Consider the following 13770-nt stretch of genomic DNA (forward strand, 5'->3'; position numbering starts at 1 on the left):
ACAGTCACTGTCACACAAATGCCAGGACAGATGGTAGCATTCCAGAAATTTCCATTTAAACCTTTGCTGACCTAACTAGACCAACCAAAGCATTAAGGTACAATAAGCATAATCGATAAATACACAACATGATAGATAATACGCCATAAACATGTGGTACCCCATGACTCTCCTGTCTGCGCATCTAACCCCCGATCTATCGCTGCCTGTAGGGCGACCGTCATGGCGTCCGACAAGGTGACGCTCGAGGATGCTCTCTCCAACGTGGAGGTGCTCGAAGAACTCTCGCTGCCCGACCAGCAGCCCTGCATCGAGGCGCAGGCCTGCTCGGTCGCCTACCATGCCAATTTTGACACCAACTTCGAGGACCGCACCGCCTTCGTCAGCGGCATGGCCAAGTACATCGAGGAGGCTACTGTGCACGCGAATCTGGTGAGCAGGCTGGGGAGTGAGGGGTGGCACTGATGGGGTCCAGCACTGCAAGTGGCATTGCTCTGAGTGAATGGTATTACGCATGACTTTCTGCAACAGCTACAGCAGCAATGATACTAGGAATGGTTATTCATGACCTCCAAGAATGTGCTATTTTTCCCAGTCGCTGTAGGACGTCCTCTCAAACAGTCCTGTTGCTGTATATTTACCGCCCTTCACCAAGCTGATAAGTCATTGTCTCGCAACAATTACCACCTGAGCGTTCCCTCCACCCGGCCCTTCATCACGCCCTGTGACCGTGCCGCCCGCAGAACGAGCTGCTGGAGGAGGGCCACCAGCACGCCGTGATGCTGTACACGTGGCGGTGCTGCTCGCGCGCCATCCCGCAGCCCAAGTCGAACGAGCAGCCGAACCGGGTGAAAATCTACCAGAAGACGGTGGACGTGCTCGGACCAGAGGTGGACAAACTGCTCAACTTCATGTACTTCCAGGTACGTCGGAACTGCAGTCCGAGCACGTGTTAAAATGGTGCTGATGGCAGAGGACTGATTATTGTTTACTTTTTTACACTCGATGCTTGCAAGCTTGGAGGTCGCTAATGTTCCAGCGAGACGCTCTAGCGCTCTAATATGATGCACTTAGCGTCATGGTGTGTCGAATGTCTTACATTACGTTTGCAATATGCATTGCATATGCAGTCCCCGGATCGTCTTGAGCCTGGATTGATGACGCGGGGTAGTATCACCAAAACGTATTCTTTCCGCCGGTAATACGGGACGTGCGCTACCAAAATTTGGAAGACAGCGCTTAGAACATTGCACATATTTAGGCCGCGGCACGAAGCATATCAGTCTGGTTTGATAGTGGCTTCGGCAAATTCAGTGCTCCGTGCTTGCTAACTGTACATCACTCAATTAGAGCTGTCATTGTGCGTCCTCAGGTCTCGTGTGTCTCTGACCTGACCGTCTTCCATAATCCATCGCCACGGATATCGTCTGTTGCCGCTTTCCCCCATACACACACACTGACTCCGCTAACTTTACCCCACCCCGCAGCGGAAGGCCATCGACCGCTTCTCGGCCGAGGTGAAGCGGCTCTGCCACCAGGAGAAGCGCAAGGACTTCGTCTCCGAGGCCTACCTGCTTACTCTCGGCAAGTTCATCAACATGTTCGCCGTGCTCGATGAGCTAAAGAACATGAAGTCGAGCGTCAAAAATGACTACTCGACCTACCGAAGGTGAGACGACTCTGGTGACGGCTCGAAACGGTGTGAAAATAATGTATTCTTTCATTTAAACACAAGCCTATTACTAGAGCAGTGGGGGTTTTGTATGTCATGAATATTCAGACACATAAAACTGGGAAGCGTCGTAGTGGTTTTCACGTCACATTACCACTCATCGCAATAAATGTTGATATTTTTATAAGAGCGGCGATGTCTCGCACTACCCTCAGCGACTTTTTGTTGGTAACCCGGCTCGACCGTGTGCGTTCCGCAGGGCGGCTCAGTTCCTGAAGGTGATGGCCGACTCTCAGACGCTGCAAGAGTCGCAGAACCTCTCCATGTTCCTGGCCACGCAGAACAAAATCCGCGACACGGTCAAGGAGAACCTGGAGAAGATCATCAACTACGAGGAGCTGCTGGCAGACGTGGTCAACATCTGCGTACACATGTTCGAGACCAAGGTATCGTCCAGATCGTGTGTGGAGCAAAGCGCGAATATGGATGGTAGTTTTGGAACACCCACTGTAAATTTCGATTTGTTTGCTTTGCAGGATTTCCAGGTAGTATCTATATTCGAATTTTCCTATAATCTCAGAGTTTATATAACAAAACAGAAAATTGTGATGAAGCGAGCAAGACCATTTCTTGATCGACTCTTTCAGCCGACCTGACCTCCCTCATCTCTCCGGCAGATGTACCTGACGCCGCAGGAGAAGCACATGCTGGTCAAGGTGATGGGCTTTGGCCTGTTCCTGATGGACAGCGAGCAGTGCAACATCAACAAACTCGACCAGAAGAAACGCATCTGCATCAGCAAGATCGACAAAATATTTAAGGCAGGTCAACTGACGGCATTGCTCGTTATTGGGTGGGTGGTTGCAACGATGGGTACCGTTACAGGGACGGACTTGTCGTAATCTCGGTTGATTTATAGCGTCCCGAAAGTCATGTGTTTCAGTTTCTAGGCTGAGTGTCTATGCCACGTCAATCTGGCTCTAACGCGTGACGCCCCCGTCGACAGGGTCTGGAGGTGGTGCCGCTGTTCGGCGACATGCAGATCGCGCCCTTCAACTTTGTCCGACGCAGCAAGAACTTCGACCCGGCCAAGTGGCCGCTGGCCAACACGAACCAGACGCACCCGCAGTCGGACCTGCTGAGCAGCCTGCAGCAGATCCGCGACGACCACCTCAAGTACATCTCCGAGTTAGCCCGCTACAGTAACGAGGTGAGGAGACGGATGGCGTGAGGGTGTCAGGACCGCCCGCCCACCGCTTGGCAGGCCCAGAAGGGGCTACGTCATAAATGGCATGTCGACAATACTGCGAGTGGTTGTGTGAGCTTCAGACAAAGTGCGCGGGAGGCATGGTTTTTTCGACCTGCTGGACTGAACCCATTTTAGTATCTTGGCCGATTTTATTATCATATTTTGTGATCGTGGATTTGTGAATTCTTTACGCCTAGTCTGTTGGTGCCAGATAGCTTAGGTTTGCCGCTGGAATGTTATGTTTGTCATTTACGCCAATTCAGTCTCATTGTGCTAATTGCTATGTGTGTTACCTATGACGCCTACGCCTCCTCGCCAGGTGACGACCACGTACAAGGACTCTCCGCGCACGGACGCCGAGAACCGGGCCATCTGCGACCTTGCGCTGCGGGGTCTGCAGCTACTCTCCGAGTGGACTTCAGTGGTAACCGAGCTGTACTCGTGGAAACTCCTCCACCCCACCGACCACCACCAGAACAAGGAGTGTCCCACAGAGGCCGAGGAGTACGAACGGGTGAGGAGGGGAGGGGGACTAATACTAGAACAGGGAGTGTCCCACAGAGGCCGAGGAGTACGAACGGGTGAGGAGGGGGGGGGGGGCAGGGACCCGACAGTAGAACAAGGAGTGCCCCACAGAGGCCGAGGAATACGAACGGGTGAGGGGGAGGGGGGGGACTAATACCAGAACAAGGAGTCATGTCCCACAGAGGCCGAGGAATACGAACGGGTGAGGAGGGGACGGGACCTGACAATAGATCAGGAGTGTCCCACAGAGGCCGAGGAATACGAACGGGTGAGGAGGGGAGGGGGGGGGACTAATACCAGAACAAGGAGTGTCCCACAGAGGCCGAGGAATACGAACGGGTGAGGAGGGGAGGGGGGGGGGGACTAATACCAGAACAAGGAGTGTCCCACTGAGGCTGAGGAATATGAACGTGTGAGGAGGGGAGGGGGGGACTAATACCAGAACAAGGAGTGTCCCACTGAGGCTGAGGAATATGAACGGGTGAGGAAAGGGGAGGGACTTGCCACTGGAGCGTGGACGGAGACGGATGATGAGAGAGAGAGGAGGCCGGAGATCCAGAATTAGAAGTGACAATTATCTGCAATGGAGGACCGAAAAAATCCATTAAGCGTAGGGGTAAAGACATTGCATTTGGCCAGCCGCATGCCAATCTTGCAGAATATTGAGCTGGACGCAGTCTGAAAAAATACGACAACTTGGAAAAAGGTCGCACATGAACTGTAACTTCCCCATTCACCAGGGTATCGGGTAGATGTAACTGTACTTATTTTCTCCGTACTATCCGTTCTGTCGCGTTGCTGATGCTCTCCATCTGTTCGCCCACCAGGCGACGCGCTATAACTACACGGATGACGAGAAGTTCGCGCTGATCGAGGTGATCGCCATGATCAAGGGCCTGCAGGTGCTGATGGCCAAGATGGAGACGGCCTTCAGCGACGGCATCCGACGCAACATCTACGCCGAGCTGCAGGACTTCATCCAGCTCACTCTGCGAGAGCCGCTCAGGAAGGTCATCAAAAACAAAAAGGACCACGTCCGCACGTGAGTGGGCTAAGTTCAGGAGTGGGCGTAGCTCATCTCTGCTGGTGCCTCTCAATGTTTATTTATTTATTTATTGCACTTCATCAGATCGTTCCGCTAAAATAGGGCTATTCTCCGATCATCGTCATGACAATATGCATAGGTATGAAAAAAAACACACATACACACACCAGATAAATGAGAGGTACAATGACGGCATAGCAGTGACAAAGTACACTATCACGGCATAGACCTACCCGACTGCGTTACTCTGGCGCAGTAAGTCCTTCATCTTGGCCTTAAACGTTGCTACACTCAGACCAGCCAAGCCGTTTTGCAGCGCCATTCGATTGTACAGGGAGGCGGCTCGGTGCACAAATCGACGTTTGCCATGGTTGTTTTTCGCACGACATACGGCTAAAAGGTGCGACTGTCTGGTGTCTCGACACACGAGCTCATGGTTATAGGACATATAAGAACGCAGTACATCAGGCTTCCCCGACTTAAGAATGCCATGCATCAGTGACATGTCCACATGCGCTAAAAACTCGGGTACACGCAGCCATGCAAGTTCGTCCAGCACATCAGAAACATGATCAAATTTTCGCCGCCCGGAGATAACTCTGGCTGAGAAGTTAAAAACTTTCTGTAATCTGGCTGTGGTCGTGCGATTGGCGCTACCGTATACAGGAGCACAGTACCGCACATGGGACAAAACGAGAGAGTCGACAAGCCGAGGTAAAATAGAATGTGGAACAATGTGTCTGATGTGCATGAGACCGATAAGAATGCCGAAGCAGCGGTTGATGATGGTGTTGATGTGCGCTTCCCAGGTGAGCTCGGGGTCCATGACCACACCAAGGTTTTTGTGTGGTGCTGTGTGGTGCTGTTCAATGTGGTGCTTGGACTTAGTTTCCTTTCGCGTTTTTTGTTCTTAGATATGAGGGAATAGACGGAAGGCCCATAGCCATCCATTCGTTCATTTGGACAAAATTGTTTAAAGACATCCACATTGCTGCAATGCCTCTTCCAGTGAATCTCATAGTTTTTTTTTCTAAATGGGATTGAACTCTTGCGGCTCAAACTGTTAAATGTCTGTAAAACCCAGAGTCTAACCTCCCCGCCCGGTGTCTGTGTCTTCAGCATCCTGACGTCGATCCGCGAGACGTGTGCCGACTGGCAGCATGGAGTCCAACCGCACGACGACCCCATCCTGCGCGGCAAAAAGGACCCCGACGGCGGCTTTGGCATCAAGGTGCCGCGCCGCAGGGTCGGTGAGTAGAGCCCGGGGATCGGTGCGGGGTACGGCACACGGCAGCCGGACCGGGGAGAAGACGGCAGAAGGTTGAAATAATGGAAGAGTATCGGACAGGGAGGGATACTGGGCTGATCTGCTGTTAGTGCTGTTAGACAGTATGATATGTCGAATGGTGCTACAGTCGCTCATCACGTCCAGTCTGCCTGTCTCGTCAGTGATAACCAGCTGTCACCCAGACGTGATATCCCCCTGTCTTTCCCGTCAGAACTCAGGCCCGTCTTCCACGCAGCTGTACATGGTCCAGTCGCTGATAACCAGTCTGTGTGTCCCGGCAGGCCCATCCTCCACGCAGCTGTACATGGTCCGCACCATGCTCGAATCGCTGATCGCCGACAAGTCGGGCGGTAAGCGCACGCTGCGGAAGGACATCGACGGCCCTTACCTGCTGCAGATCGACCAGTTCCACAAGACGTCCTTCTTCTGGCCCTATCTGCTCAACATCAGCGAGTACCTGCAGCAGTGCTGTGACCTCTCGCAGCTCTGGTACCGAGAGTTCTACCTGGAGATGACCATGGGAAAACGCATCCAGGTGAGTTCAGTGGCTGCCGTGAGCGGGGAGATGTATTATGTGAGGGAGGTCGGGAGTCTTTTTGTGTGGAAGGAGACTCCTGCCTGCTGCAGCTGGCAACTTTGTTCCTATTTTGAGTTGCTGGTTTGCTATTGCTGCGTAGGTTTTTTTTTAGTGTGACGTTTCTTTGTTTTGTTGATTTAATTTCCTTGTTTTTGATATTGATCTGATCTTCATTAACGTTTATGGCTAGACCAGTGGTTGGGCTGGTTTACCTACCAATTCATTGTTTGACCTATTCTGTACGTGATCGATTATGTCTGACATTTGCCAGGATGTTTGATGCTTTCTTGAACCTGCCTACCTGTTTACCGCATTTATGTTGCGCCTTTTATTTCGCAATTTGCCGTTGTTTTGTTTTGTTCATCCTGTCCACAGCATCTTACAATAGTTTAGTTTTAGGTTAGCCAGAAGTGCCCCAACAATAGTTCACGAGCTGGTTCCTCGGACGCAGCGTTTGGTCACCTCTCCCCTGGCTAATTGGTCTTAGGGCCCTCTGTTCAGGTCTCTGGGCTCTCCATTCGGGTCTCTGGCCTCCGTCTGCTAATGTCTTTGGACTTCCTGTTAAGGTTTCTGGGCTCTCGGTCGAGGTCTCTGGACTTTCTGTCAATGTCTCGGGGCTCTCTGTCAAGGTCTCTGATTTCTCTGTTTGGGTTCTCTGGTCTCCGTCAACCTCCGTGGGCTCTGTCTGGGTCTATGGACTCTCTGGGATCTCCACGGCTCTGTCGATCCGTCCGGGGACCCCAGCCACTTTAGACCTACCCATTACTGTCTGCTCGTCTGTCTGTCCGTCCCGCTGCGCTGCTTCTTTCCCTAATCTGTGTCGTCGCTGCGCCGATGTAGACGCTAATGTAGGACCGGCCGCTGTCCCAGATCCAGATCGGCCCGGCGTTTAAACGTTGAAGTCGCAGCTTGTTGTCATCTTTTGCAGACAGTTTGAAGCGATATTATTGGCTACTTTTAGTACCTACATAAACTGGCTGCTTGCAGTGCTCTTAATGCTATTGAATTTCTGCTAGAATTCAGCGTGTCGATGTTGCTTTTATTTAATTTCCCTTTTTATTTTAGTGTGCATTGATGCGTTTATTTGCTGGCCAGGATATTGTGCGCAAGAAGTTTTTTTTAAATATCGTTATTAAAATATGGCAAAAATTTTGCCTTCCGATTGGAACTGTGATAACACTGATAAGACCATAGAGTATCTCATTTTCCTTTTCAGCTTAAATATTTCTTCATGATATTTTGTTCAGAGTATGAATTCCAAATCTTCCTTCACAACAAGGGAATGTGATTTGTCCAAGCTTCAGCTCTCTCAAACAATGAAAACGAAGTTTAGGACGATTCACGTCTTGGGACAATTCACGAATGACGTTAGTCGTCATAGATGCTTATTGTCACGCTTTTATATCTTCGTCACCACCGCTTTCTCTGTCATTGTCATTCATTGCTATAAGTTGCTGATTAATTACTGAAAGTAAAAAGAAAAGTAAATAAAGGAGCACCCATAGCGTGGGTGTCCATCGAGCCCCGCTGCGCTCTCCCGCCCCGCCCCGTCCGGCCCGTCGGCCGTGGAGCAGTAACTGAGCCGTGTGGCGTCTTTGCTCTCTCCCCGTGATCGCGCAGCACTGTGCCGCGCCGCACGAACACAACGACGAGTGCAGCAATCTGGTGGTGATGGAGAAACGTATTCAGGTCAGCGTCGGCCGCAGCGGGCCGCCGGCGGACCGGTAGCTAGCGGCGCATGGCGGCGGGGCGGGCCCGGGCGGCCCCCAGAGCCGGGACGCTGCCGGCGGGATCAGTGGGTAGGGCTGGAGATGTCAGGGGGAGTGCGGTGGCAGCGGGTGTGTTCCGCGTCAGATGCGAGGTTTAGCAGCCGCAGCGTCTGACGCAGAGGACGTCCGCTGTTCGGCCCTCTCTCACATCTCGCCCCGCTGACTGCTGAGTCCGCCGGCGCCGTCCCCGGCTGGGGTACCACCCGGCCCGCCCGGCGGCTGCCCACACCCACACCCACACTGGCCTACACGCGCGGGCTGCTGCTGCTGCTGCGTGCGCGCTCACCGCCGACCGGTCCTCGCATGTCGTGGAAGTAGTAGGGCCTGCGTGCGGCCTCCGTCACTCTCCCTCCCTCCCTCTCACCTCTCTGGCCGGCCCCGCTGGCCGACGGCGGTAGCGCAGAGTCGAGCTGTGTCGGTGGTGGCGCGCTACGCTGGGCTGTGGTAGCTGAATGGGTAGTCGGCAGCATGCTGTGGTAGCTGGGTTGTAACAGGGGCGCGATAGCACAGCTGTTGCGCTGCTCCTGATAAGTGTTCTAGGCCCCGTGTGCCGTGTGTGTGTGTGTGCTTCTGTGGGGTGTGCTGGGTGTGCCGTGAGACGTAAGTGTGCTGTGTGCTTGATATGTGTGCCAAAGGGAAGTGCTGTGATCGCTTCAGCGGAGTGTGCTGTGCTTTGTGTGTAATACATAGTGTGCTGTGTGATGTGCAGGCTGTGCTTCTTTCTGTACTGTGCTGTGCTGCGTCGTCCGTGTGTTTTATGCTATCGTGTTTAATGTGTCTGTTGGGTTGTGCTGTACGGTGCTTTTCGTTTTATTGTGTTGTTTTCTGTAATACTAGTAAGTATGCCCCCTGCCTTCGACCCGCTCCACCTACATCAGCCCTGCAGGCAGCTTCCACATCCCACAGCCAGTTCTCCAACCCAGTGCACTTGAGCATTGTAAACTGACTCCCGTTTTCTGTGTGACGTATTGTCTACGTGTCTGTGTCGTCAGCCCTTGCGATATTTTTCAACTTACGGTGCTTATTGCATTTTAGCGCTATTTCTAGCAGTTAGTGATTTTTGTCTAATATTAATTGGCTCCCAAGTTTTGGGGGTATGTAAGTCAGCATTTGCCGAATGCCTTTTACATGGAACCATCACGTTGAAAAGCTTTTCTGGTTCCATTACCATTCAAATAACACACTGACATGTCGCATAACAATGCCTTAACGCTAACTGACCGCTCCGCCGGGCACTAATGAACTATTTGACATGGAGCACGCCACTTCTGCTACTCGTCGGTTTGACTGTCCTAACACCTACGTGACTAACCTTTGTATGTCTTACTCTTGGCCCTGGTATGTTCCAATATGGCGGTCTCTCGGTCCCTCACGGTGTCTCGCTGTACCATCGCCTCTCACCCCTCGGTGTTATGCGGCTCTTGCTCTGTAGCTAGTTGATCACAGTATGTCACTGAGCACTACCTACTAGTGGTGTCAGTCGGAACTTGAATCTTCGGAATTCCGATTTTGTCCAATGTCCAATTCGGAATTCGGTTGGACAATGGCAGCAGGCTTTGGACAACTTTGGACAATCGCTTGCTACACCTCAACATTTTTAAAAAGTAGTCGTGTTTAACATTGATTGGCTATTAGAAAGCTCAGCTTTCGATATGATTAACACTTTTGAGCTTGTAACGGTACATGAAAAGCAAATTAAATAACAGTGTTGAGTGTTAACTATTGCGTAGGTGTCGGACATCTTTGGACAAATGGCTGGCTTGGACATTTTTGGACGGACAATCGACGCAAGCATTGGACATTGGACGGACTTTGGACATACGTTTTCTGAGATTGACATCACTACTACCTACCCGCACTGCTCCCCTCCTCTACCCTCCTCCGCCGCTCTCCCTCCTCACTCTGTCCGCTCCGTTAGGACCTGCGTTGTGTGCTGTCGTGTGTCCCGAGCCGGTGACCTGACCGGTGACCCGCGGTGTCTGCAGTTCCCGATCGAGATGTCGATGCCCTGGATCCTCACCGATCACATTCTGCGCAATAAGGAGCCGTCCATGATGGAGTGAGTACTGAGTCACCCTGTTGACTCTCTAAGATCGCTATATAACTGCTTCTGAAATGAGAACTAGGTTCAGCATTTCTCGTTGGTGTTTCTCATCAATGACCGGCCTGTCTGTCTTCTTTGTCTTTGCGCCGGCTCGCCTCCCCCCGCGCATGCACACGTGCCGTAATTCTCGGGACTCGCTGATACTCTAACGCTCCCTCGCTCCTTCTCCCTCCCTCCATCGGCGTCAGGTGCGTGCTCTACCCGCTGGATCTCTACAACGACGCCGGCTACTACGCGTTGACTCGCTTCAGGAAGCAGTTCCTCTACGACGAGGTCGAGGCCGAGGTCAACCTCTGCTTCGACCAGTTCGTCTACAAGCTCAGCGAGCAGATCTTCGCCTACTACAAGAACCTGGCCGGCAGGTGGGACACGGGCACGCTTTAAGCCGGTGGAGATGTTGGCAATCTGAGGATCAGTGAATTATCGGTGTGTGATATTTCTAAAAGAGCTAGGTTTCTACCAAATTAATTATTGGCTTCTTGACAAGATGATTTTTCATCCCAGTGTTTACCATAGAAGCAGTTGCAATTCCCGTGCCTATCTCGTGGCGACTGACGAGTAATAATTTTATGCACCGCTTACCCATTCTCTCAGTTCACTATGTTTTTTCTAGCGACATTCCTCCTGCCTTCTGATCTCTCCCTTTCCATCTTCCCGTTTTATCTCTTGGCTGCCTTTTTGCCTCATCCTCGTCCAATTCACTGACTTCCCCTACCCTACTGACTACAAACTCCCCTGCAGCATCCTGCTGGACAAGCGGTTCCGCATGGAGTGCGCCCTGCTCGGCACCCGGCTGCCGTACCCGCCGGCCAACCGGTACGAGACGCTGATGAAGCAGCGGCACGTCCTGCTGCTCGGTCGCTCCATCGACCTCAACAAGCTCATCAGCCAGCGCATCAACGCCAACATGCAGAAGTCGCTCGACCTGGCACTGACGCGCTTCGAGGCCAGCGACCTCACCGGCATTGTGGTGCGTGTGCTGCGGGGGAGGGGAAGGGGGAGCGCGGGATATGTAGAAAAAGACGATGGAGGTAGGACAATGACAATGTGCGCTTGAGTTCGCTCTTAGAATGTGTTGAAAATTTAGCCTCTGCGGTGCACCGCGACGACAATGGGGTATTTAGAGAGGGATAATCGTAATATTTCTCGCAAGAGGAAACATGAAATAGCCCGTCTGATTACAAGTGTTCTTTACTGTGTAAAGTTCATGCACCTGTGCCGTATGTCTTATCGCGCGTCTGTCTGTACTTCTGTCGACTTAATCTCGGACACCATGTCCCATCCTCAGGAGCTGGACGGCCTGCTGCGCGTCAACCAAGGCCCTGCTAGTTTGTACCCCCGTGTGTGTTAGTGCCTGTTCCCGTCCCCTAACGTCCGGTCTCATCATCAGGAGCTGGACGGCCTGCTGCGCGTCAACCACCTGGCGCACAAGCTGCTCTCGGAGAACCTGGCGCTGGACGACTTTGACGCCATGCTGCGCGAGGCCAACCACAACGTGCTGGCGCCCTACGGCCGAATCACGCTGCACGTGTTCTGGGAGCTCAACTATGACTTCCTGCCCAACTACTGCTACAATGCCGCCACCAACAGGTAGGTGCGGCGGCGGGACGGCAGGGGAGAGAGCCCTGTCCCTGCCCAACTACTGCTACAACGCCGCCACCAACAGGTAGGTGCTGCGGCTGGAGGGTAGGGGAGAGAGCCCTGCCCAACTACTGCTACAACGCCGCCACCAACAGGTAGGTGCGGCGACGGCTGGAGGGTAGGCCGGAGAGAGAGAGAGAGAGAGAGAGAGAGAGAGAGAGAGAGAGAGAGAGAGCCCTGTTCCTGTGCAACTACTGCTACAACGCCGCCACCAACAGGTAGGTGCTGCGGCTGGACGGCAGGGGGAGAGAGCCCTGTCCCTGCCCAACTACTGCTACAACGCCGCCACCAACAGCTGGAAGCCGGTGCGGCGGCTGTGGGGAGTAGGGACAGAGCTGAGAGCGGCAGGGGCGGATCCAGGAAAACTCCAAGGGGAGGGTCATGAATCGAAGTGGTGCCCCTACCTATACCCAAAATTAAAAACTCAACGGATTTCGTCCACTTCATTTTGGTGGTGCCCCCATTTTCAGTTTTTTTATTTTTATTTTTTATTTTTAGTCAGTATCTTAACTCTTAGCCACAACCACATTTACCAATTGTAAGCAAGTATATATGAATGTGCTATGTGTATATGTATATGTTGTGGACGCTGAGTAGTGAGTACTTACCAGGAACGTTATCAGGTAAGCAAATCGTTGTCAGTCCGACGAACTTGACACTGGCGTCTAAAGGGTCTGTCCTTGACACTTCAGGCTTTCCAGGGACACCACAAACCTGTCAGGGGCACCTATGGCCTTGTAGGGGCGCCACAGGCCCGCCAGGAAGCAGGGGCGCCACAGGCCCGCCAGGAAGCAGGGGCACCACAGGCCTAGCAAGGACACTACAGGCCTGTCAGGGGCACAACGGGCCTGTTGGGCCCATGAGCACCTCTAGGGGCAGGGGCACCACAGTCCTTCCAGGGGCACCGCAGGCCTGTGAGGGGCACCAGCGGCCTAGCAGGGGCACCACTGGTCTATCAGGGGCACCACGAGCCTGTCATAGCCAGGCATCTCAGGCTTGTCAAGGCCCAGGGGCACCACAGGTCTGTGAGGGGCACCAGCGACCTAGCAGGGGCACCAGTCAACACAGGTCTGCCAGGGGCGCCACAGACCTGCCAGGGGCACCACAGACCTGCCAGGGGCATCAGAGGGCTGCCAGGGGCACCACCGGCCTTGCAGGGGCACCTTGGGCCTTCAGGGGCACCACGGGCCTGCCGAGGGGCACTTCAGACTTTTCAGGGGCACCAGTCCTCTCCGGGCGCAGGGGCACCAGAGGCCTGCCAGGGGCACCAGCGGCCTAGCAAGGGCACCAGAGGCCTGCCAGGGGCACCACAGGCCTAACAAGGGCACCACGGGCCTGTCAGGGGCACCTCAGGCTTGTCAGGGCCCAGGGACACCACAGTCCTTCCAAGGGCACCGCAAGCCTGTCAGGGGCACCAGAGGCCTGCCAGGGGCACCACAGGCCTAGCAAGGGCACCACTGGCCTGTCAGGGGCACCTCAGGCTTGTCAGGGCCCAGGGGCACCACAGTCCTTCCAGGGGCATTACAAGCCTGTCAGGGGCACCAGAGGCCTAGCAAGGGCACCACAGGCCTGCCATGGACACCACAGGCCTGCCAGGGGCACCACCGGCCTTGCAGGGGCGCCTCAGGCCTGTCAGGGGCACCACGTGCCTGCCGGGGACACTTCAGGCTTGTCAGGGGCGTTACAGTCCTGTCAGGGCCCAGGGGCACCAGGCCCGTGGTGTCCCTGCTAGGGCTGTGGTGCCCCTGGCGGTCCTGTGGTGCCCCTGTCAGGACTGTGATACCCCTGATAGGCCGGTGGTGCCCCTGGCAGGTCTTTGGGCCCCCGGGCCTCAAGGGGGGGGGGGGGCAATGACCCATGTGACCCCCCCCCCCTTGGATCCGCCCCTGGAGAGCGGCGT

At 53.9% G+C, this 13770-nt stretch overlaps 1 protein-coding gene across 2 annotated transcripts in view; it reads left to right on the forward strand.

Moving 5' to 3' along the window:
- Window positions 1-13770, forward strand: part of LOC122390838 (cytoplasmic FMR1-interacting protein-like) — a 33885-nt gene that overhangs the window by 2599 nt on the left and 17516 nt on the right. Inside the window, exons 2-16 of one of the 2 annotated variants that reach the window (XM_043384166.1) lie at window positions 213-432; window positions 744-923; window positions 1488-1669; window positions 1932-2118; window positions 2350-2493; window positions 2679-2882; window positions 3241-3435; window positions 4274-4488; window positions 5611-5741; window positions 6061-6314; window positions 7977-8045; window positions 10111-10184; window positions 10418-10591; window positions 10971-11199; window positions 11620-11819. In XM_043384166.1, the coding sequence (XP_043240101.1) occupies window positions 223-432; window positions 744-923; window positions 1488-1669; window positions 1932-2118; window positions 2350-2493; window positions 2679-2882; window positions 3241-3435; window positions 4274-4488; window positions 5611-5741; window positions 6061-6314; window positions 7977-8045; window positions 10111-10184; window positions 10418-10591; window positions 10971-11199; window positions 11620-11819 (2648 nt within the window). In that variant the 5' untranslated portion in view covers window positions 213-222. The remainder of the gene's footprint in view (window positions 1-212; window positions 433-743; window positions 924-1487; window positions 1670-1931; window positions 2119-2349; window positions 2494-2678; window positions 2883-3240; window positions 3436-4273; window positions 4489-5610; window positions 5742-6060; window positions 6315-7976; window positions 8046-10110; window positions 10185-10417; window positions 10592-10970; window positions 11200-11619; window positions 11820-13770) is intronic. The other variant, XM_043384168.1, reaches the window with a different exon arrangement.

The sequence above is a fragment of the Amphibalanus amphitrite genome, unplaced genomic scaffold, assembly GCF_019059575.1.
Source record: "Amphibalanus amphitrite isolate SeventyFive unplaced genomic scaffold, NRLGWU_Aamphi_draft 000412F_arrow, whole genome shotgun sequence".
Classification (NCBI taxonomy): Eukaryota; Metazoa; Arthropoda; class Thecostraca; order Balanomorpha; family Balanidae; genus Amphibalanus; species Amphibalanus amphitrite.